The sequence below is a fragment of the Silene latifolia genome, chromosome Y (assembly GCF_048544455.1).
Source record: "Silene latifolia isolate original U9 population chromosome Y, ASM4854445v1, whole genome shotgun sequence".
NCBI lineage: Eukaryota > Viridiplantae > Streptophyta > Magnoliopsida > Caryophyllales > Caryophyllaceae > Silene > Silene latifolia.
In genome coordinates, this window is record NC_133538.1 from 132,625,229 (window position 1) to 132,650,718 (window position 25,490).

The following is a 25,490-nucleotide window of genomic DNA, read 5'->3' on the forward strand; positions in this document are numbered from 1 at the left end:
TCTTTGCAAGTCCTAGAGTTGTGTCCTTGGCGGCCACATGTTTTGCAATACCTCTTCTCTTTTCCTCTATTCTTTAGGGCTTTTAACATTTGTGATTCAATTCTCTTGCCCTTGGTCCTACCCTTGTTTTTAGATTTTTTAGGAACATGAATCACCAACTTCTGAGGTATTTTGCAGCCCACGTACTTTTCTATTTCTTTCATCTTGTCTTTCTTTCTTCTTTGGTACACTTCTGTTACTAATCATATCCAATCTAATATCTCTCAGTTTTTCAATCAAAAGCTTCATGTCGTTATCATCACACTCAGCTACGCTGACACAAGAATAAACCTCTTGCCACAGCTCAGTACTCAAACTTTTCCGGTCAGAAAACTTTTGAGAGACATCTATCAGTTTGCCATCTTTGCATTATGTACTGTTCTGGTATTTTCTGAAAATCTTGGTTGTGTAGAATCCAAAGGCAGTGCCTGCACAACAAGCCCATTTTTGACTCATCGATCTTCTCCACATCTTTAAAACGGCAATCAGACAAAGCTGCAACCAATTCTGTTTGGAAGTCTTTGAAAATGTTGTGCGAGTACATTTCAGAAGCATGGACTTCAAGGTTTGACTTTGTTTTCCGAGGGATTTCAGAGTGTTTGTTGTCACTGTTCAATTTGGACTGCTTGTGTCTTTGTGCTTCTAAGGCACTCTCATAGCACACCCAAAACTCAACAAGGGTCAAATGAGGTGTGAGGAACCTGTCAAAGAAACTGTTTTCACTCTCATACCTAGAAGTAACCCTCATCAAGCCAGACATTGAAACATCTTTAAAATAGGAAGGGATCCACTGTTCCCTGAGATCGTACAAATCTGAAAACCACTCGTGTTCTACAAGTTGATAATCAGTCATTATCTTCCCCCATTGTTCTTCGAATTCATCAGGCTCAAGTTGGTTGTTCCAAACACACCTATTGAGCTTGGTCTTAAAATCCTCATCTTGAAACAGTTGATAACTGACTTTTTCTTTTAGTTTCTTCATTATGTGCCACATGCACAGTCTGTGTGTTGACTCCTTAAACACTTCCGGGACTACCGACTTCATTGATTTGTCCTGATCAGTAATTATAATTCTCGGCTGGCACCCGCCCATTGCTTCCAAAAATGTCTTGAATAGCCATGTATAACACTCAATACTTTCATCACCTATCAACCCAGCTCCAAACGTTATGCACATTTTGTGGTGATCAACTCCTGTGAAAGGCAAAAACACCATATCGTACTTGTTTGTTCCATATGTAGCATCTGCTGATAAAACCTCACCGAATAGCATGTAGTTCTTTATGCAGATCAGATCTGCCCAAAACACTCCAGCCAGGCACTTGTTTTCATCTACTATAAAATCAAAGTAAAATGAACTGCATGTGTCTTTTCTCCTAATAAGATTTTCAACAAACATTTGTGCATCAAAATTACCAATGTAGGTTTTTATGTCCCTGACAAAGTTTTTGAAATCAACCTCAGTAGTCCCAATGTTGTCGTAACCTCCACACAGCTCTTTCCAACCTCTATAGGCTTTCACACCACCTAGTTTTAACACCTTTACCTTTGTGACAAATTGCTTCTGTACCTCTGTCATTTTTCGGTTTCCTTTCAAGAATATTGTAGATTCAGGCGAAGCAAGTGGATGGTTATGCGCTTCATCGAATCTGGTAACAATATAAGTTCCATTTTCTTGGTATATAAACTGCACTAATGCACGACAGTCAATTCTTGTAATCGGCCTCACACAAACTTATATGTCACATCGATTCTGCATCATTCTCGCGATGTAGACGTATCATCAGATCATCCTCTTCCTTTTCCTACTTTCCTTTACACCTTGCCTATTGCAGACAACATTTCTTAATGCAAAACTGTTTGGTAACTCATTGCCTTTAATCCTTTTTGTTGTTGCAAGTCTTGGCGTAAACCCACAGATTGTACAATATTATTTGTAGAATAACTCTGCTGAGTCTAGCGTTTCGAATACTTGTCCTACTTTAGGTTTCTTTTCCTCTGGACAGAATGGAATGTACTGGAGTGCATTTAATGCTTCAATTCTTGTCCTTGGTGTTTTAAAGCTGTTATTTGTAGAAGAAGACGTAGTTGCATCACTTGTACTCATTGTCTGCTTCAACAGTAGTTAAGTAAGTAAGTATATTGAATATTATTGCATCAATAATGCAGTAATCCAATTCTAATATGCTCTACAAAGATTGGCAATTTATTTCGTACAAATAAAGGTTCATATATAATGTATTCCTGCGAATGTCCATTATCATGCCTTTAAAGGAACATTTATTTTACTGCTAATGTTCATAGGAAATATTGTTGTCCATTTTGATATAGCATATATATAATGTATTGAATGCTAATGACATTAAACAAAGAAATAGTCATAATATTATTTCATTAATATTAGAAAAATATTTACAAAAGCCATTTAAGGCTTTCAAAATGGTAAAGCCTACTAAGGCTTATACTGAAAAAAAAAAAAACACAAGATAATACCTAACAACAATAAACACAAGATAACACATGATATTTCTAAACTAATCTAACAGCCGGAGTCATAATAACCCTCATCCCCAGACTGTTCCTCAATTTCATATTCTTCTTCTCTTTGCTTTAAAAATTGTCGTTCTTGTCTTTTGTGATGTCTAATTATTTCTGCACGACTAGACATAGTCGTGCATATGTAGAATCTGTCCAAGGAGCCGATTATTCTTTGTGATATAGATTACACCATTTTCATTTCCATGAACCGCGCCTCGGTAATAATCCCTCTCCATTACCTTTTGCTTTCTCCCTATAAGGAACCACTTTGACCAGCCCTTGCACACCATGGCCATGTTTCTCTTTTCTTCCCTCCCAAGTCGATTAAAAAAAATCTAGAGGAATGCCTGATTAGTAAGGAAAGGATGTAAAGGACGACAATGAGATGGTACATCCACTCCACAGGAATGTCATCTCCATCAAACCAGTTTGAAGAAAACTGGCTTACTTTCCATTCCCAATAATGGTCCATGAAATTTTGTTTGTAAGCAGCATTCGTGTAGGGAACTATTGTGCATTTGGAGTAAGACATTGTTTTTTTTTTTTTAATAAAATTAACTAGTTTTCTGGACAGATTAAAAGTTTTTCTTATTGGAAAAGGTAGGATGGAAAACTGGTTGTGTACTCTTGGGTTTATATAGTGGATTAATTGATTATAAGAGATTAAATTCTGTGAACAGTTGTGTCTTTTCAACTGACACAAACATAATCATGGTAATTAATAAATTGGGTGAAATTATCTATGTTACTTTAATCTATTGCATAAAACAGTATATGCACATTATGAAAATACGTAATGGACATTTGAGTTAAACTGAATTCACATTTTTTTTTCCAAATAATGTTCCATGTTCTTTTTTAAATAATTTAATGTACCTTTAAATATAATATAATGTACATTTTTCAAACAGTGCTTAATGATATTTTAGTTGTACCTAATTATCAGAAAATGCAAATTACGAATATAGATAGTTGACAATTTATTTTATGGAACATGTTTTTTTATAATTAATATAATGTACATTTAAAAGTAATATTCAAATTAATGTGAATAATTGCGTCTTTTCACCACATAAGCAAGTTACAAACCGTCATTTGACTTATTGTGAACAGTTGCAAGACCACTTGCAAAAGGTAATAATTACTTCCACGTCCTTATTTTATATAATGCACATTTCACTAAGACTGATTGGACATTTCCTTATGAAACGTGTACAGCACAATACAACACATTATTTTTACATGCAAAATTACTTTTCAGTTACTTCAAATTGCACACTTTTCCTTTCTCATTATTTTTAGTACATTTTTTCTCACCACAAAGTACATTTGCATTTATCATCCTCCTAAAATCAAACAAACAAACTATAAACCCTAATTTAACACTTTTCATTATAAAATTAATGTTTTTGTGGTTCTGTACATTAAATCTAGTTAACTAAATTTAATCAAATCCGAAATTAAGTTGAATTTGATTAAATTCAACTTTAACATCATCATAAAATCAATTCAACAACGATTCAGAAAGGAATTAAATAACATTAAATGAACATACCTCAATATTGACTGTAGAAAACAATAATTCCAGATGAATGACGAAATCTATTCCGATTTTCCTTACAAAGTTTTGATCTTGAAATAACTGAATAGCTGATGAATGCAAAAGTTTGAACAAATTGACTCTGATTTGCGCTTCGAACACAACAATTGATGATGAATAACCGATTTTAGATCACTAAATTTGATATGGAAAGACAAAAATTTACAAATTAAGGAAGGATTAATGATGAAATCGATTGATTTTGTTTCGTGTGGTTTGATTTTGTTACGTAGGCTTGATATTGGTGACATGTACAGTCTTATTTTTTGTTTTCCGTGAAATTCTAAGAGAAGCGCGCCTCTAATCTCAGCCGTCAGATAATTTGATGGACGGTTGAGAGCTGTTCTCACGGTTCTCACGATAAGCCCCGTTCTCACCGGAACTCTACCCTTATTATTATTATTATTATTATTATTATTATTATTATTATTATTATTATTATTATTATTATTATTATTATTATTATTATTATTATTATTATTATTATTATTATTATTATTATTATTATTATTATAATCATCATCATCATCATCATCATCATCATCATCATCATCATCATCATCATCATCATCATCATTAATTTATTATTAATTATTCATAACGTTCTATTTTGTACCCTTTTCACCTAAAACTGAACCAAGTGAACTCTTAAATAAATATTTTTCTCTAAAACTTAATTTAATTTCTCAAATGACTTAAAACTTACAAGATGGATTCTAATTTATCAAATAATAAACTAATTTACTTGTTATCAATTATTAATATTATTTATTGAATTTTAATTAATCAACCAAATTTTATATATTTGTTAAAGATGAAATTACGGTATGTCGATTTTTATTTATCTAATTAATTAAATTAGGATTGTTGGTGCTTTGTGGTGGCTACCTAATCAGTCAAATTAGGATGATAGCGGCTAGACTTTGAACATCAATCTAGCAAATCGGTGCTCCATTATTTCACCTAATTACATTGATGGTGAACTGTGGTTCATGGTGGCTACCTAGTTAATCACTCGAATTAGTATAATTACTATTATTATTACTATTATTATTATTATTATTATTATTTTTTTTTTTTTTTTTGCAAGAAAGTTATACTCATCTATATTCATCCACAATGGGGAAATAAATGAGAAGGATCTTACAAAAACCAACCACCAACAAAAGCAACTAAAGATCAGACTAACTAACTAGCTATTTGCAGTCCAACATCTGAGCTGATGATCTCTACTAACATAAAGACGAGTTTTTAATACCCACTGAAGTTGAGTAGCTACTAGGTCAGGACTCCTAGCACAACCTCTGAAAACGCGGTTATTCCTTTCCTCCCAAATTGCAAAAACCAACCCAGCTAGGCAGCTTGAAAAGTGGATGAGCTTCCACTTAGGCAGGTGTGTCTGATGCAGAAGACCATAAAGCCAGGCCTTGAGACTCCTAGCAGACCATGGGCCATGAAATCCTAGCCACTGCAACATCAATCTTCTAACATGCTGAGAAAACTGACAGCGAAAAAAGAGATGCCTATGAGACTCAAGGGCACTCTTACATAAGCAACACCAGTTAACCAAAGGGTATCCTCGTGCATTTATCCTGTCAATTGTAGAGAGAACCTGTAGAGTAGCCTGAAAAGCGCAAATTCTATGTTTAGGAAGAATCTCAGGACATGCCAACACTTTAGTCCAACCAAGCTTCTGATTTTTGGTCCTAAAGATGTCATAAGCTCTCCTGACAACAAAATGACCTTTTAAAACGCATGAGTTAAGCATATTCTGAGCAGCTCTCTGATCACCAGCAATATCCAATAGGTAGTCTCTCACTTTGAGGATAGCTCTCCAACTTTCAGCATGATGAGGCTTACTTGTGGTGATCCACACAGAGGATCCCATCATATTATAAGCCCTAGTCCATTGATCCCAAATGCCCTCCCTGTTCTGAGTTAGCAACCATATCCATCTGCATATCAAGGCTTTATTCCAGCTCAAAAGCTCTTTAATATTAAACCCTCCTTCATTCCAAGGCAGACAAATTGATCTCCAACTCTGGAAAATCATTTTCCTTTTCCCAGTAGGCACGCCCCAAAAGTAATCCTTGCACAGCTTATTGACCAGCTTATTAACTATTCGAGGGAGAAGAAGTGCTGAACACCAATAGTTCTCTAGACCGAAAAGGACAGAGTTTATGAGCTGAATCTTTCCAGCATAAGAGAGAAGATTACCTGTCCAGTGATGAATATAAGACTGAATCTTGTCCATCATGGCTTTGTACATGTCAGGGGCCAGCCTTCCAGGATTCATAGTGACCCCCAAATACCTGAAAGGAAATCTCTCCTCAGAGTAGCCAGTGAGCTCCTCAATCTGCCTCCTAACCCCAACATCCACCCCTCCATAATAAATGCTTGTCTTGGCAGGATTAGCATGCAACCCAGAGATCTTAGCAAAATCAGAGAGACTCTGAGCCACAGCAGCAACAGAAGGGACATCCCCCCTCACAAATATCATAAGATCATCCGCAAAAATCAAATGGATCAATCTGAGTTTTGCACATTTAGGATGAGAAGAAACCTGTGGAAGGAGGTGGAGTCCTCTTAGCTGCCTGGAAAGAATTTCCATACTAAGTACAAACAAATATGGGGAGAGAGGATCCCTTTGCCAAACACCTGACTTGCCAGGGAAAAAACCACAGACAGCACCATTAATCTTCAAAGAAAACCAAGTAGAAGAGATACAACCAATGACCCACTTAACAAATTGAGGAGGGAAACCCAATCCCTGTAACATTTGCCTAATGAAATCCCACTGGAGAGAGTCAAAAGCCTTTCTAATATCAACCTTAATTAGGCACCTAGGTGATATTAGCCCCTGATTATACCCTTTAATAAGATTCTGAGACATCATGATATTCTCAAATATATTCCTACCTTTGATGAAAGCAGCTTGCTCCTTACCCACCAAGTCAGGCAAAATTTGTTGAAGCCTATTAGCCAGGATCTTACTAATAGTCTTATAAACAACTGAACAGCAAGCAATAGGTCGAAAGTCCTGAACAGTGAGGGGAACCTAAAGAGGGATCAAAGCTAAGAGGGTAGTGTTTACTTTCCTCATCAACTTCCCTTTCCTGAAGTACTCCTCAATTGCAAGACAAAAGACCTCCTCAATAAGATCCCAAGATTTCTTAAAGAACCTAGATGAAAACCCATCCTGCCCAGGGCTTTTAGTTGAAGAAATACTAAATAAGGCACTTTTTATCTCACTTCTGGTGATAGGAACAATAAGAGCTGCACCTGCTGCAACAGAAACCTTAGGACCAGCAGAGATAATACTGTCAGGGATAGGCTCCACAGGAAGAGATCTCCCAAGAAGCTCAGAATAATACTCCACGAATGCACTATTGACATCTTTAATTCCATATCTGAGGGTACCCTTACTGTCCTGAATCATACCTATTGTGCTGTTGTGCTTCCTCAAGGCAATTTTAGAAAAGAAGAAGCTTGAAGAATAGTCTCCTTTTCTTATGTTGTGCACTGTAGCTCGTTGAAATAAGATATCCATTTCCTGTTTCCTTAAATCAGCATACTGCTTAGCTAACTCTTTCTCTTGAGCTATCAGTCCAGGGGAGAACAAGTCAGTTTGTAGAGCAGTCTGACAGTTTCCCAACTGAGTCTGTAACTGTTGAACTCGATCAGAGATATTGGAGAAGTCTTTTTTGTGCAAGAGATTAAGAGAATGCCTCACAGTCTTCAATTTATGGAACAACTGAAACATGGGTGTTCCAAAGCTAGGAGTAAGCCAAGCATCAGCAATAAGGTTATTATAATATTTAGTATTAATATTAATATTAATATTATTTCAGTTCAATTCAGCTCCAATCAGCTTTGTTCAGTTCAGCTCTATTCAGTTCAGTTCAGTTCAGCTCAGCTCCATTCAGTTCAATTCAGCTCAGCTTTAGTTCAGTTCAGCTCAGTTCAGTTCAGCTCCATTAAGTTCAACTCAGTTCAGTTCAGCTCTAAAAAGTCAGAAAGAACAGGGCCTAACTTCTTTCCCCATCAGAATAAAACACATCAACCTTAAACTGCCTCTTCCCCCATCCAAGACCGACCTCACAACATTCATCGCCGAACCTACCGCCCTTCCATGTTATCGACAATAACACTCACGCAAATTTGGTATGATGGTGCTGGGTTGAGCATATGTTAGGAGAGGATGATCTTTTATCCATTCGAGCGGAAAACCATGTTATGATGGTGTTGGGTTGAGCATATGTTAGGAGAGGAATTAAGCTTGCTCGTTACCATCGTTTCGAACAGAGAAACGAACCCATGTTGAGCCTTGGCTTGTCCCCTTTAATCGCTACCACCACCTTATAACACCATTATTGCTTTTCTTTCTCCACTCCAAAAGACACAACTTCCACTCGAATCACTAATTCACCTCCACCACAATCAATTTCTCATTCGATAATGATTAAGATTGTTTATTCGGCAAGACCAAGTGTAGAGTATTTTTCGTTTTATTTGAAAATTGGGATGTGTAAATTTGGTAACCATTATATTGCAAGTTTAATCACTACCTCTTCAAAAATTTCCCCATATTTTATTTAGTTTATTTTTAATTGTTATTTTGGTTCTATAAGGTGTGGTGTAGGGTGAAGTGACTGATGGTGGTTATGGTTAACGAAGGTGGTAATTGTTAGTGGTGGTGTTATGGTAAATGAAAATGGTGATGGAGGGTGGGATAAGAAGGTGGTGATGCGGTGATTTCGGAATTGGTGGGTAGGGATAGGTTTTGTTGGAAGAGGAGGTCGTTGATGGTGGTTGTGGACTTGTGGTATATTCTGGATTTCTGGTGGGGAAAGGGGACCGAGGTGGTTGAGAATGGATAGGGACATGTTAATAGTAAGGGTAAAATAGTCAATTTTAAAGATTTGGTGTCAAAAATGAAAGAAATAGAGGTTTTTGGTATAAGTTTTGAAAAAATTTTATCCTAGGTATAAAATTTGAAAAAACGTATTATAGTGGGCATAAGTTATCAATTTACCCTTATAATTATAATGAAAAAAAAGGTTATAAAGTTTTAATATTACATCCTATGTCTAATCAATTGTTTACATATAATTAAAATATCTCTTTCAAATAAAATAAAAGATAAATAAATACATGAGATTAATATCATAGAAAACATTTTGTTGATACTTAACATTGCAATTAGTTTAGTGATAATATGAAATCAAGTCGTCAAATAAATTACATATACGGAGTAATATTTTATTGGTAAGGATATTGCTCTCTTTTCAAATAAAAAAATTAATTAAATATATCATTATAAGTAAGACTTTCATTAATATTGAACATTTTATCGCTCTTTCTGCCACCTAAAAAAATGTTACAACTTTAAAAATTAACTATTGATGTATGTTCGTTATTTAAAAATTCGGGTTGAAAACTAAAAACATAAATAACCTATTGTTAAACTACTAAATATGAGTAGAAAAGGAGATGATATAACAATATGTAATTATATAATTGTGAAAACGCCAAATTTAAAAGCATAATTTGTTTAAGCTTATAACTATTTATCGTTTTATAGAAAATAAAAATAAATTTATATCTTTCCGTTTCATTTTATTATTCGTTTTAGGATATTGCACATAGATTAAGGAAATGCTAGGCTTATTAGTTATATGCAATTATTGATCTTTGGAAATATAAAATAAATATTTTCCACCAATCTAATTGTTTAAATTACATATTTTTTTCCTAACACGACTTTTAATATGAAATGGAGGGAGCAATAAAATGTATAAATAAATGTAAAATGTTTTTTTTTCCAGGAGCGATTTTGATTAATGGTTAAAAATTACGATGTATTTTAGTTTTACTCAAATGTCATGAGGCATAATAATTACCTATATTTGATAGTTAAAATGATTTAATTTGACAATTTATCAAAGTAAAAAACCTACTTATTGATTTGTTTGTGAATTCACTATCTTTTTATATAACACCTGATTTTATTATAATATATTAATTTTCTATTTTAGAGTAGAGATTATCATTATTTATAAAAGATTAATAACAAATTTAGGTATATTTAGCACCATTTTATTTTAAATTGTGATTTTGTCTTAAATAAAATTATTATACTATTGATTGTCATAAAATAAACATATTATAATACCACTAATATGCAATCGCCTTTATAAATATTTACGTGATTAATATTTGCATGTTATTTTTTTTGTGGAATGTGAATATATATATATATATATATATATATAGAGAGAGAGAGAGAGAGAGAGAGAGAGAGTAAGGTTCAAATGAGTCCCTCAAATCTATTGAGTCCCTAAGTCTTCATATGGACCATAGGATGAAGAAGATGGGAGGTTGAGATTACATCTAAATGAAGGGTCAATCATTCAACTCCATTAATTTTCTTCTTAACTCAACTAATCATTCATTCATCTCCTCTCCTTCTAACATCCTCCTTCATTAATCATTCAACCTCCCCTCTTTCTCTTTCACTTCTCTCTCAATAAACAAAACAAAACAAAAAACCCAAAACAAATCAAACAAAAATCAAATCTGAGAAAAAAAAAACTCCATCCCTACTTAGCTTCCTCACCCCGTCCTTCCTCCGACCAAGGCGGCTACCACCGCAACCCATAACCACCATTCTCTTCTCCTTTTTTTTTCTTCTCCTTTCTTCTTCCTCTTCTCCCACCACCGCCACCACCACCACATCGTCCTATATCAACCGCACCACCACCATTCTCCTTCTCACCCACCGCCTGTTGTACCACCAACAACGGCCGATCCGACCACCGGCAACATCGTTTTTTTTTTTCAGATCTCGTTTTTTACGGTCATTTTGTTGTCGGTTCTCGTTTCTTTTTGCTTTTGTTGCAGGCATGGGGTGGTCGTGGTGGTTGGAGTCATGGGATGGTCGTGGTGGTTGGAGGCATGTCGTTTTTTTGCTTTTGTAGCTGATATTTGTGTGTGTTGTGGTGGTGGTTCAATGGTTTTTTTGGTGGGTAGTAGTCGTGTGATTTTTTTGTTCTTTTTTTTTTTTTCCTTTTTTGTTCTCTCAGATCTCCTATATTTCTTTTTTCGAAAATTCAATAAAATAAATTGATTGTTCGTGATTTAAGGCGTCTTTTTTTGCTATCTCAGTTTTTTAAATCTGGTTTTTAAGTCCACCATTTTCATACTTATTTGTTGATTTTTTCCAGATCTAGTTATTGTCCTCCTTATTTCCGGTTTTATTATTATTATTATTATTATTATTATTATTATTATTATTATTATTATTATTATTATTATTATTATTATTATTATTATTATTATTATTATTATTATTATTATTATTATTATTTTAGATCTAATATAGTTGGTTTTTATTTTGGTTTTTTGATTAAAGTTGCATAAACTTTCATGTTATGGTGGTGGTGGTGGTAGTATGGTGTATGTTAGTTGGGGTTTAAAGTTACATTCATCCTTATTAAAGTTACATATCTTCTATATTGGAGTTACATTCAAATTTATATATTCAAAATCACTTTAGTCATTAGATATATTAATTTGAATTTATATTGTGTTGGTTTAAAATTTAAATTTGGACTAAAGTTACTCGATTTTGGACTAAAATTACACAATTTGGGACTAAAGTTATACAAAAAATGACTAAAGTTGCAGTGGGACCAAAGTTACATAAATTTCAATTAGTTTATAAAAAAGGACTAAAGTTCCTCAAATTGGACTAAAGTTTCACCTATAAAATACTAAAGTTACACATATTTAGACTAAAGTTACAGTCGTCAAACGCTAAAGTTATATAAAATTGTTTTAAAATTATATAAATTCAAATTTATATATTCAAAATCAATTTAGTCATTGGATATATTAATTGAATTCTTGTAACTTTAATGCTTAAAGGGGGTAACTTTAGTCAATAATACTATAACTTCAGTCATATAGTCCATTTTATACATTATATTGAGTTTATGTAAATCTACTTTTTTCTGAGTGTAACTTTAGCCACTGACAGTGTAACTTTAGTTCATAATAGTGTAATTTTAGTCCTTTTTGATAAATTCATTGGAATTCATGTAATTTATATATTTTTAAGTATGTAACTTTAGTCATTAATACTATAACTTTAGTCATGTAGTTTATGTAACTCCATTTATTTGAGTGTAACTTTAGTCCACTGACAATGTAACTTTAGTCGATAATAGTGTAATTCATTGGAATTTATGAAATTTTAAGACAAGCATATAATTTTAGTCCCACTGTAACTTTAGTCCATGACGGTGTAACTTTTGTCCGGTGTAACTTAAGATAAAAATAAACAAATTATATGAAATCTATATTAGTAGATCTAAGATCAAAATAAAAGCATCTCACAAAATAAAAACGAGATTTAAAAATCCGAAATCTAAAAAAAAAGTATAACAAAACGAGATTTGAAAAGAATAAATAATAAGACAATAATCAAAATAAAAAACAACAAAAATTAACAAATAAAAATAAACCGACTCAAAAAAACAATTTAAAAAAAAAAAAAACGAAAAAACGAGACCCAAAATATGGGAAAAAAACGAAATTTTAAAAAATACTTGTAGTGGGGTAGGCAGTGGTGGGGTGGTGGTGGGGTTGGCGGCGATGGTGGAGGTGGTGGATGGTGGTGAATGAAGAAGAGAAGAGTGGATGATTTATTTGGGTTTTTGGGTTTTTGGTTTTTTTTGGTTTTTGATTTTTTGGGTTTTTATTTTATTTATTTGGGTTTTTTAGTTATTGGGATTTTTGTTAGGATTGTAGAGAAATGAGAGAAGAGTATTTTTTTGTTAGGATGAGAGAGAAGTAAGTTGAGGAATAATAAGGTAAGAGAGAGAGGGGGGGAGGGTATATGTAGTGGGATTAGTGTTTAATTAGGGAGTAGATAAGAGAAAGTCTTAATTACCTCTATAATCCTCATTTTACCTTTCAATCTAAGCCCTCCATTCTCCAAGATCCAAGGGCCTCTTAGAGGACTTATGGACTCAATAGGGGAAGGAGGACTCCCTTGATCCTTATACTATATATATATATATATATATATATATATATATATATATATATATATATATATATATATATATATATATATATATATATATGTATATATATGTTATATTTACATATATAGATTTGGGATCCGGTGAGAACCACCTACATAGTGAGAACAGTGAGAACTCCACCTTATGGATTTGTTTTTATAAAAAATAACGACATATTTGGATTTGGCATAGAATTATTTTACTAGATAACACATTTCTTGGTCAAAAAAGTATAAATTATTGACGGAAATCTAGACGAGTAACATTTTATTTATTTTCATGCACCTACTACTCATTTTATGTATCTAATAATTTTCTTGCACCTAAAACTCGTTTTCGTGCACCTAGAGCCTGGTATTTTCATGCATCTAGTAATAATTTTCATCCATGTAAAAATTTTCATGTACCTAGTTTTCGTTTTCGTGCATTTATTGCCATTTTAGTATACCTAATTGTATTTTGTACATTAGTGACACGTCTGTCGTGTACCTGTCAAAAATAAACTAACTAGACTAACTATATAGTTAGGGAAGTCAGGTCGATCTCCACAGGGAGGTAAGATATCTGTAGAAGTCCGTCTATTTGGTCACAAATGGGGGGGGGGGGGGTTGAATTGTTATCTAAGCTACGAGTTTTAAAGGAAAGAGAAATAAAGGGCAAGAGCAGTAAGAGTAGAGAAATAAGATTAAACTATCAGATATAGAGGGACATGTCAGGATTTCGGTTCACTACGGTAGTCCAGTGACTCAGCTGTAAATGACTCAGACGAATTAATGTAAGACGGATGTTGAAAGGTCCTTTCGGTCCACTTTCTATCCTAAAATACCACTAACTTAATTTTCATTCTCGTCAGGGTAGTCTACTATTCATAGCAGGCCTATTTAGTCCAATATTTCGATCTAGGATTAGTTTTAGCCAGATTAAAGGTTAACTCAGAAGTGTGCACTCTACTAAGTCGAATAAATACAATTAAATTGCTATGGTGACAGAGCCTTATAATCAATTCATCTAATTCATTCACTACATCGTCACATTCCTACCGCAGATCCCCTAATCCCAACATGAAGGGGTTTAGCTACTCTTGTCGCTAATTAAACTAACAGCAGATAATTTTCCAGCAGTAAACATAATGAAATAATAAGTAAATTGCATAAAAGAGAAATTAGGGCAAAGGAATTAAATGGAGTAAACAAGAAATTAAAGCAAACAATGATTAATTATTAATAAGGAAAGAGAAAGGAATTACAATCCAAGCGAATCCGGCGTAAAGAACACAAAATCCGAGTGAAATAATCCCAAGAACAAAGTTACAGTGAAGGGAAATAAGCAACGCAGTAAAGTTTACAGTACAAAGTTTCAGATAATAGAAATATAAATGAAAAGATAGATCCTAATGACCTAGTAAAGCGTGCTTAAATAGCAAGGTATTTGAGTTTAGCGAAATAAACATAACACGAGATGTTTTAAAGCCCAAACCAGCAAAACCACTCGATCGAGTGGATTAAAACCACTCGATCGAGCAATTCTTCAGCAGCATCTACTCGATCGAGTAGATAGTTAATCGATCGAGTAACCCATCTTTCTGCAAGCTAAGGATCGAGTGCAAAACCACTCGATCGACCACCTTGGGACGTAAAAACCACTCGATCGAGTGGTAGAACTGCTCGATCGAGTACTTTGTCTTCAAATCAGCTCAAGTCCGCGCCTAAATTCCTCGTAATCCATGCCATGACGCTTCCCAATGCAGTATCTCACTCTGGAAAATCCCGTCTCCTCTAAATGCATGAAAAAAGGACGAAAAAGAGTACGATTCACCTACTTTCGCGTTCATTTCTACAAAATGGACAAAACGAACCAAAGTAGCCAATTCGGGGCAAAATACTATAAAAACAGTATAAAAATGCATAGAAATACGTGCTAAAATAGGCTAAAAAGACTATATAAAAAGCACGTATCAAATCTCCCCAAACCGAACCTTTACTCGTCCTCGAGTAAACTAAAATGCAATTAATGGAACGCAAATGATAACTCAGAGCTAGCTTAACTTGTCTACTTGAACCAATTTAATGCAACAAAAACTAACAGTTAAAGCTAAGCAGTCAATACGCAAACGAATTATAAGCTGTTCAGAAATATAGCCAACCTATCGACCTTGCAAGACCAACAAAATCGGACTCTCTCGTGGTCACTCTTCTCTCATGAAGCAAAGGGTGAATAATATGTAAAAGAGAGAAGAAAAGGCAGTCACTCACCTAACTGCGACCTACATAGCATGCATGCAACAAAAATGAAAGACAATTCAAGTACTAATGCACACACTCCAACCAATAATGTCCGTCACAGCCGAGGGCTTACAAATAATTTGGGAATAGTGAGGTTCAGGTGAGAAAGGCAAAACATGTTATGGAAATGTGGAGGTAAAAGCGTCAAGCTAGTTCCTAACAGGACCATAATAAAAACCATCCGTCTCAACTGACTGAAAAACTAAGTACAAGTGCCCTTCATTTGGCACAAAACTCACTAAACTCAAACACAATCTCCTCAAAAATATAGAATAAGAATGGAGGAGTCAGACGGTCACAAACTTCCCTTTTGTAAACACCGTCTGAAATAACTAACTGAAACGAATCAACTCTTTTTTTTTTTTCAAACTTTCTCTTTTTTTTTTCTTTTCTCACGTTCCAGCTCTTTTTTATTTTCTTTTCATTTTTTTTCTTTCTTTCTCTTTCACGTCTTTTTTTTTTCTCAATTCTTTTTTTTTCACTTATTTCTCCTTCCTTCATTTTCCAACAACTCCAAACACGGAAATACGGGCCAAAATGCAATCGGAAAACTCATACCTAAAAGAACATACTAACTAGCTTGACTAGGCAGTCTTAATTTGGAAAGTAGCTAATGGGTCAAAAAGGCAAATTTGGCTAATGTGGAGCTAAATGGGTGAAAATATAAAGAAAGGGAAATTTAAAAGCACCTCCTTGCATGTGACACCAACCACAAACCCGAATATGTGCATTTGACGAGAAATTGAATGTCATAAAAGTGCAACAATAATGAACATGCTATGCAAGGAGTACTACTCTCAATTCCTAATGAAAACTGGTCATGAATGTCACCAGTTATAAGGCTCTAAAACTCAGAATTTTCAAGTAGTTTGCCAATTTATCAGGTCAAGTCTAAACAGTCAGTTATATTTGAACAAAAACTCGTAGACTATGCGTATGACAAAGCTAATAACTATCAATAAAGTGCAAGGCTCAAGTAAAAAGACAAGTTATAGTGCATTATCATCATGTAAATCTACCGTTCCGACTCAACCTATATGCAAAAGTAAACGTGGATTTTTTTGATTTTGTTTGAATTTTTCTAATTTTTTTTGGATTTTTGGTTTTTGATGAAATAAACAACAATGCAAGCTGAAAAATAAACGTGAATGCAAAAACAAATGCAAATGCAGACTCAAAAGGATGCAATACCCTCCCCAAACCAAAACGGACAACGCCTTCGTTGTCCTCCAGCATACACCAGCAGATATATACGGGGAGATGGGAACATACAACCAAAAGAAAATAAAAACAATAAATATAAAGGAGACAAAATAAAAGAGTAAGAAATACATACAAAATACGAACTTCACCAAACCGGCCAGAAAACTGGTTAGTGAGTAGACCAGTAGCTACTCGTCGTCGTCGTCGCCGTCACTGTCACGAACGTCCTCCACCCTGAACTCCGGGTCTCTCTCCTCCTCTGTGCGAGCTCTCTCCACTGCCACCTCCGGGTCCTCGTCCTCCTCCTCCTCAGACACCCGGTACCCCTCAGGTGGGTACCGGAAGAAGGAAGGGTGTGGCCAACCCTATGGGATTGGTCGGTGTCGCCGCAAGTGGTACTCATATAGAGAGTGCAAGGCTAGAGCCAAGTCCCTCTCCATACGAGCCTGACGCTCTACGACCTCAAGCAACAAACCGTAAATGGCGCCCCCTTGGTCCAGGACCGCGGGCGCCACAAAGGGAGGAGGTGGTACGAAAGTAGCCAGTAGGTCCGGCTGAGTCCGTGTCTGGTCAGTGGGAGTGGGAGTAGGAGTGGTAGTAGTAGTGGGAGTAGGTGTCGGAGCGGGAGTAGTCGTGGAAGGCTGGGTGCTCCCTGAAGGTGTGGACCCCTCTCTGGTCTCAAGACGCCGCTTCTTGGCGGTAGGTGCATCAGGAGGTGGTCGGCGTGAAAGGTGAAGGTTAGGCAGTGGTGGCAGGCGGGCGCCCCTAGCAACAGTAGGAAGGGGCTCTAAACGGGGGAGAGTCTCACAAGGTAAGTCTACAGACAGGAAGCCATCTATCTTCAATGTCTGATAGTTTGGGGTAAGCTAATGCTGAGAAAGCATGGCATCCAGACTCAGTAGCCTCTCTCCCTGGAGGTACTGCAAGTCACGAGGCCAAACGGGGATGAGGGAACGGGCAAGAATGGTGGCTATGCCACCGCAGGCAATGGTTCCCGTCTCCTTCTTCCCCTGGCTCTGAAGATACTGGGCGGTCAAGTAAGCTATGTTGAGGGTAAAGGGACCCTCACAGTCGATGTTCAAGTAACCGCCCAGGATGGAGAGCTCGGTGTTTGTGATGTTGTTCGGCTCCTTTCGGCCGAAAATAGTGCTCCCCATCAGTCTAAGGAAACAACGGACAGCGGGGAGGTGGACCTGTTGGAGCTTTCGCTCCTTAAAAGTGGTGTGGGCCAGGGTCCTCCAAAGCTGAAGGTAGACCTTCCTAGGGGCGGCAACCGCGCCCGTAGAGGTAAGGCCAAGTAACCTACCAAACTCCCCTAAGGTCATCGGAAAGGTCCTGTTAAACAACCGGAAGGACACTGAAGAACTAGAGGGGTCAGCGTCGCGTGCCCCTGAGGAGAAGGTAAAGGAGCTGAGAAACTCGAGGCTCAGCTCCAGAAAAGTGCGGCCGCTCATAGTGATGAGCCCGGACATCCCCGTGGCCCGTAGTAAGTTACAAACCGACTTGTAAATGCCGAGTCGCACAAGTGTCGTTTTCTCTAGAAAACGGGAAGGAACATGCACACAGCCTAGCAGTTTATAAAATTTCGTACGATGTAAAGCGTTAACAAAATGTACCTGCAGATAATCTGGGTGAGAGTCGAGGGAAGTGTCCCCTCGGAATGTGACTGTGCCAGAAGTAGAAGCAGAAGCAGTAGAAGTAGAGGTGGCTGGGGCTGGCGTAGAACGAGACTGTCTACGACCCCGGCCTCTGGAACCCAAAGTAGTAACCCGTCCAGAGACGGTGTAAGGGACCAGGGCTGCTCTAAAGGCGGGCATGTCAAGCGAGTCCACCACAGGAGTGTGTGGTGGTGTAGGAGTAAGGCTGCTATGGCCACCATCGAAGAGGAACTAGCGGTGCTAGCGTGGTGGTGACCGTAGAGGAAGTGGCATCTCGAATCGAGCTAGCGAAGAGCTAGTTGGGGCAAAGACTGCACTGCCCCTGAAACTAGGAACACTGGGCTGCAGTAGTCACTAAAGTGGAGACAAAGTGGCAACAAGATAGGGCCACTTGTCTCCTTTACAGAGACGGACTAGAGGCGGTACTAGTAGAAGGTAAAGAGCTAGAATCTATCATGTATACAAAGGGTAGGGGGGTATGATAAGAAACAGCGGCTAATAGTGGCTAAAATCAGCACGAAAAACCAGCAGAAACAACATGTGAAGCCCCTACCAGTCGGAAATTTCGACTTACAGCATACAATTCCCAACAATCCTCAAATATTTCGAGTCACAGTAGGAAAAAAACGATAGGGAATGGGGATAGCAGTTAACAACAGTAGCAAGTAACAACAACTGAGGTTAAATAAGGCAAGACAGCATATAACCCGTCTGACAGTCGAAAAATTCGACTTAAACAGCCCTAATCGCGAAATTTTGCACAAAATTCGAATTGAAGCATGTTAAGGGCGACATGGGTGTGATAACAGTCTAAACAGCAGCAATTCAGCGACAAGGAATGCTAACTAGACGAATTGCAGCAACAATAGCCAAAATGACAGTCGAAATTTTCGACTGTCTTGAACCCATATCGCAAAAATCATGTAGAATTCGAACTAAACATGCAACAGCAGTGAGGAAGGGGAATAGATCATCAAGCAAGACAAGTAAGGGCAAAAAAAGGCAATTAAAGTCGAAAAATTCGACTAAACCAAAATTTCGAACCCTAATTCCTAATTTTCCTCATAAAATCCAAAATAATCGAAATTAAATGCAATGAGGGAGTAGAAATCACTTACTTGATGATAGAAGTCCTACAAAATGCAATTAATCTTCAAGAAACAAGCAAAACAAGCGATTTTTTGGAGCTCAAAACCGCAAACCCTAAATCCTTCTTTAATACCGTGTAAATGAGCACGAAACAAGGGGAAAATATGGGGCTTTGAAAGATTAATAAGCAGGAATCAGATTATATGTGGCGGATTTGGAGATTGGGCAAGAAAATATGGGATTTGGGGATGAATTGATCGCAAAAGGGGAGGTGTTAGACGAAAATTAGGGACAAAATGAAATTAGAAACAAAACTTAAGAGTTTAAAGCAAAACTCCCTGTCTTCTCTGCGAAATCACTCGATCGAGTGGTTTTAAACTACTCGATCGAGGACTTTTGATGATCCAGTTGCTCGATCGAGTAGAATTCTACTCGATCGAGAAGTCCCACTTATTGCTGTAGTCGATCGATTAAAAGAAGCACTCGATCGACCAACTTTCTACTCGATCGAGTACAAAAAGTACTCGATCGAGCTCTTTTCTCGCGTAAGCTCTTGAATTTCGTCTATTCTTCCCTTGGAATGCGTAAAACTTCCCCAAACCTGCATAAAAACACGTGCAAAAGTATCCCAACATACCAAATACGCATATAAACAATCTATAGTCTTAAATCTACGCTAAAAACAGTCTATAAACTAATTGTCCTAATAAAAGCAATAAAACAAATTCAACGAAAAATTCAAAAATTATCTATTACAAAGTGTTACACGGGGCATTTCCCCGCTCAATTCCCATTGCAATTCAGTAGCCCCTTGAAGGGCTCCTGACTGAAGGACGTCATCTCAGCAAAGTTGATTGTCCTCTTCAACTTCCATGAGCATGAATTATCAATTGAAACAGTAGGAGGGGAGTAGTTCACATCCATATAAGCGTGAACTTTAGCATCCTTATCTCCAATTTGATTGACAGTGATTGCACCACACCCTTTGACAGCTCCTTCAATGCTTTCATCTGTACCTGCAGCAACGAAAATAGACGAACTTTCCTCCTTTTTGCTCTCAGTCTGAGGCGGAGGGGTAACAATTGCAGCACAATACTCCAAATTTTGAACTGGAGTGTCAATAATAGCGTCAATAGAAGAGAGAGCATTGCAAGGCTGAGCTTGCATGGGAGCCCTCCGGGACTTAGACTGATGAAAAATCAGCTCCTCATCCCCTACCTGAAAGGTCAAAGTCTTCCCCCCGACGTCTATTCCGCACGGGCGATGAGACAAAAATGGTCTCCCTAAAATAATAGGGGTGTGTGCATCTTCGGGGATGTCTAAGACAACGAAATCAACGGGAATAAAGAACCTCCCGATCCTCACAGGTACGTCTTCTACTATACCTAGTGGCCGTGATATACTACGGTCGGCTATCTGGACTGTCATATTGGTGCAACTCAGCTTTGTCAAACCAAGTCTCTTAGCCAGAGACAGCGGTAAGACACTCACGCTAGCGCCTAAATCGCATAGTGCATTATCAATCAAATAGTTACCGATATGACACGGAATTGAAAAACTACCCGGGTCCGACTGCTTAGGAGGTAACTTATTTTGAAATAGGGCTGACCCCACCTCAGTCAAAGGTACAGTCTCACTATAACTAATACTCGTCTTACGCGATAAAATTTCTTTCATAAACTTGAGATAAGAGGGTACCTTTGTCAGCAACTCGGTGAACGACACAGTAACTTCCAAGCTCTTCAGAAGTTCGACAAATTTGCCGAATTGTTGATTGGCCTTAGTATTCTGCACACGCCTCGGGAAGGGAACCGTGATAGGTATCTCGAGTCCCTTGTTTCTCTCTTCCAATGTATCTTCCGGAGCAAGTTCTGTATCCTTTGGACGCTTCTTACCTCTCGAACGAGGTCTTTCCAGTGATTTATCGCTTAAACGAGCACTAGCAGGCTCTCGAATAAGCTTCCCGTCATCAAAACTACTCGATCGACCAATATACCCATTCGATCGAGTAGAATCTTCAATAATATCACTCGATCGAGTGAAATTTTCACTCGATCGAGCAACTCCATTTTGTTCTTCACTCGATCTAGTAGATAAACTACTCGATCGACCAGTGCCATTTTCTTGTTCACTCGATCGAGTGGAAAAACCACTCGATCGAGCACTTTCTTGCCCAAATCTGCTCGATCGACCACTTGAAACCAATCGATCGAGCACTTGCTTTGTCGTGAGCTCACTTTCTTCAACAGAACACTGTTCATCATAAGTTACAGCTCTCCTCGGGTCTGATTTTTGTAATTCTAGTACCTCATAAGAACGACCGCTTCTCAGATTTATCAAGTTTACCGTCTCGTGTGGATTCTTCTCATTTTGAGTCGGTAATTGACCCTGCTTTCTTGATGATTGATTCATGGCTAGTTGGGCAACTTGAGTTTCAAGTGCCTTTATGGACGCATCTTTCTGTTGATCACTCAGCTGAAACTGCTTTGTAAAAGCTTGCAACATAGACTTAAGCTCACCAATTTCACTCACCCCACCGGAAGAGGATGCACCGTGGTTAGGAGGAGCAAAGGAAGGAGGCTTTTGAAAGCCTTGTTGATTCTTGGGTGGAGGAACATAAGGCTGCTGCTGGTGCGGAGGAGGTGTAGGATTGAGCACATTTTGACTAGTCCACCTCAAATTGGGGTGGACTGCCCCTTGATTATTGTAATAGGAACCTCCTCTTTGCCTATATTGCTGAAAGGCAAGGACTTGTTCCTTCTCCACAAGACAGCCAACAGAAGTGTGGCCATAATTACTCTCACATCTCTCATAAGAAACGGTCTCTCCTCTAGTAAGAACATGGACCGTCTGAGGCTCCCCAGCAGCTTGTAACTCCAACTTGTCAAATCTAGCATTCATGGTCTCCAGCTGAGCCAAAACCTGCTTATCAACTGCATGAATTGTTCTAATCCCATCCCTCGGGTTTCCATACTCAGCACTGTGATTAGCCATCTCTTCAATAAGAGACCACCCCTTATCATCATCGGTGTTCTCCTGAAATTTCCCACTAGATGCCTCATCAAGTATGGCTCTTTGGTCGTCATACAACCCATTGTAGAATTGATTAGCTAGAAACCATGGGTCAAAACCATGGTGAGGGATAGACCTCACCAACTTCTTGAATCGCGACCATGCCTCATAGAAACTTTCATCGGGAGCCTGTCTGAAACTAGTAATCTTGGCCCTCAGCAGATTGGTGCGTTGTGGAGGGAAGTATCTCTTGTAAAATGCAAGAGCAAGAGACTCCCAATCTGTAACCCCAGCAGCTATGCGGTCCAAGTCAGTCAGCCACTCCCGGGCTGAATCAGCTAAAGAGAAAGGAAATAGAACCTCCTTAATCTTATCTTGAGTTTCCCCCTTAGTGGTGGGGATAGTGGAACAGTAATCGGTAAAGGTCTCCATATGCTTCCTCGGATCTTCACCTGCCACACCTCTATAGATATTTCTCTCCACCAGATTGATATAAGAAGGACAGATGTCGAATGTATTCCCATCCTCAGTCTGGAGATTGAAACCCTTCGGAATAGAGGATGCTTTAGGCACTGAATGACTGGAAAGCTTAGGCATCCTTACTGTAGAAATCGGACTGTCTTCGAAAAGAGCGTGATGTAGCTCTGGCTCGAAAGTACTCAAGTCTTCCTTTCGTGATTTTCTCTGCAGATGGAGTCTATGCCTGAATAGTCTCTCTGGCTCTGAATCAGCTGAAACTAATTCAAACCTGTCTGACTTGGGCATAAAAAACACTGAAAGAAAATAATAAGAATGGCCTCAAGGAATAAAAATTCCCTGAGACGGATAAAATAAACGGAACGAAAACAAATAGGCCAATTTCCTCCCCGGCAATGGCGCCAAAATTTTGACACGTCTGTCGTGTACCTTTCAAAAATAAACTAACTAGACTAACTATATAGCTAGGGAAGTCAGGTCGATCTCCACAGGGAGGCAAGATATCTGTAGAAGTCCGTCTATTTGGTCACAAATGGGGGAATTTGTTTGAATTGTTATCTAAGCTACGAGTTTTAAAGGAAAGAGAAATAAAGGGCTAGAGCAGTAAGAGCAGAGAAATAAGATTAAACTATCAGATAGAGAGGGACATGTCAGGATTTCGGTTCACTACGGTAGTCCAGTGACTCAGCTGTAAATGACTCAGACGAATTAATGTAAGACGGATGTTGAAAGGTCCTTTCGGTCCACTTTCTATCCTAAAATACCACTAACTTAATTTTCATTCTCGTCAGGGTAGTCTACTGTTCATAGCAGGCCTATTTAGTCCAATCTTTCGATCTATGATTAGTTTTAGCCAGATTAAATGTTAACTCAGAAGTGTGCACTCTACTAAGTCGAATAAATACAATTAAATTGCTATGGTGACAGAGCCTTATAATCAATTCATCTAATTCATTCACTACATCGTCACATTCCCACCGCAGATCCCCTAATCCCAACATGAAGGGGTTTAGCTACTCATGTCGCTAATTAAACTAACAGCAGATAATTTTCCAGCAGTAAACATAATGAAATAATAAGTAAATTGCATAAAAGATAAATTAGGGCAAAGGAATTAAATGGAGTAAACAAGAAATTAAAGCAAACAATGATTAATTATTAATAAGGAAAGAGAAAGGAATTACAATCCAAGCGAATCCGGCGTAAAGAACACAAAATCCGAGTGAAATAATCCCAAGAACAAAGTTACAGTGAAGGGAAATAAGCAACGCAGTAAAGTTTACAGTAGAAAGTTTCAGATAATAGAAAGATAAATGAAAAGATAGATCCTAAGGACCTAGTAAAGCGTGCTTAAATAGCAAGGTAATTGAGTTTAGCGAAATAAACATAACACGGGCTGTTTTAAAGCCCAAACCAGCGAAACCACTCGATCGAGTGGATTAAAACCACTCGATCGAGCAATTCTTCAGCAGCATCTACTCGAACGAGTAGATAGTTACTCGATCGAGTAACCCATCTTTCTGCAAGCTATGGATCGAGTGGAAAACCACTCGATCGACCACCTTGGGACGTAAAAACCACTCGATCGAGTGGTAGAACTGCTCGATCGAGTACTTTGTCTTCAAATCAGCTCAAGTCCGCGCCTAAATGCCTCGTAATCCGTGCCATGACGCTTCCCAATGCAGTATCTCACTCTGGAAAATCCCGTCTCCTCTAAATGCATGCAAAAAGGACGAAAAAGAGTACGATTCCACTACTTTCGCGTTCATTTCTACAAAATGGACAAAACGAACCAAAGTAGCCAATTCGGGGCAAAATACTATAAAAACAGTATAAAAATACATAGAAATACGTGCTAAAATAGGCTAAAAAGACTATATAAAAAGCACGTATCAAATCTCCCCAAACCGAACCTTTACTCGTCCTCGAGTAAACTAAAATGCAACTAATGGAACGCAAATGATAACTCAGAGCTAGCTTAACTTGTCTACTTGAACCAATTAAGTTTATATTTTGTTAATAAAATCAATAAATTTTGTTTATCGATACTAAAAATGTGTTTGAATAAACTAAACTAAGGGTAAATGATCCATCAAAACTTTCGGAACAAGATTTGATGATGATTTAGTACACGGTTCTCATTATGTTACTGGTTCTCACCGGATCCTGGCCCTATATATATATATATATATATATATATATATATATATATATAGAGAGAGAGAGAGAGAGAGAGAAGTTCTTATAAGGCCATTATATCATATAAGGCCCTAAGTATTTATAAGAACCCTTGGATGAAGGGATTGAATGGATGAGATAAGGAGAGAGGGCGCCTTTTTTAGAGCAAAAAAAAAAAGGAAATGCTTGTTGTATGAGAGAGGGTCCATATATCACTGTTTGTGTACTTCTTCCAGTACAATCCCGCGGACAAAAGGAATAAACAAACACTAATAATTCATTTTGCATGCTTTCCCTCTTCATTCACCATTCAAAACCTCTC

The 25,490-nt window shown here is 37.4% G+C and overlaps 1 protein-coding gene and 1 non-coding gene across 2 annotated transcripts; one reads left to right on the forward strand and one right to left on the reverse strand.

Annotated features, from left to right (window-relative positions):
- Nucleotides 1-364: 364 nt before the first annotated feature.
- LOC141628943 (protein FAR1-RELATED SEQUENCE 5-like) lies at nucleotides 365-1,618 on the reverse strand. The gene has a single exon (XM_074442026.1). The coding sequence runs from the start codon at nucleotides 1,616-1,618 to the stop codon at nucleotides 365-367; it is 1,254 nt and encodes a 417-aa protein (XP_074298127.1).
- Nucleotides 1,619-22,628: 21,010 nt separating this feature from the next.
- LOC141635541 (small nucleolar RNA R71) lies at nucleotides 22,629-22,735 on the forward strand. Its single transcript, XR_012540221.1, has one exon. It is a non-coding gene; the product is annotated as a small nucleolar RNA R71 (small nucleolar RNA).
- Nucleotides 22,736-25,490: the final 2,755 nt, after the last annotated feature.

Bases quoted from the DNA above. Each gene is read 5' to 3' on its own strand.
- LOC141628943 (XM_074442026.1), bottom strand. From the start codon at position 1,618: ATGACAGAGGTACAGAAGCAATTTGTCACAAAGGTAAAGGTGTTAAAA.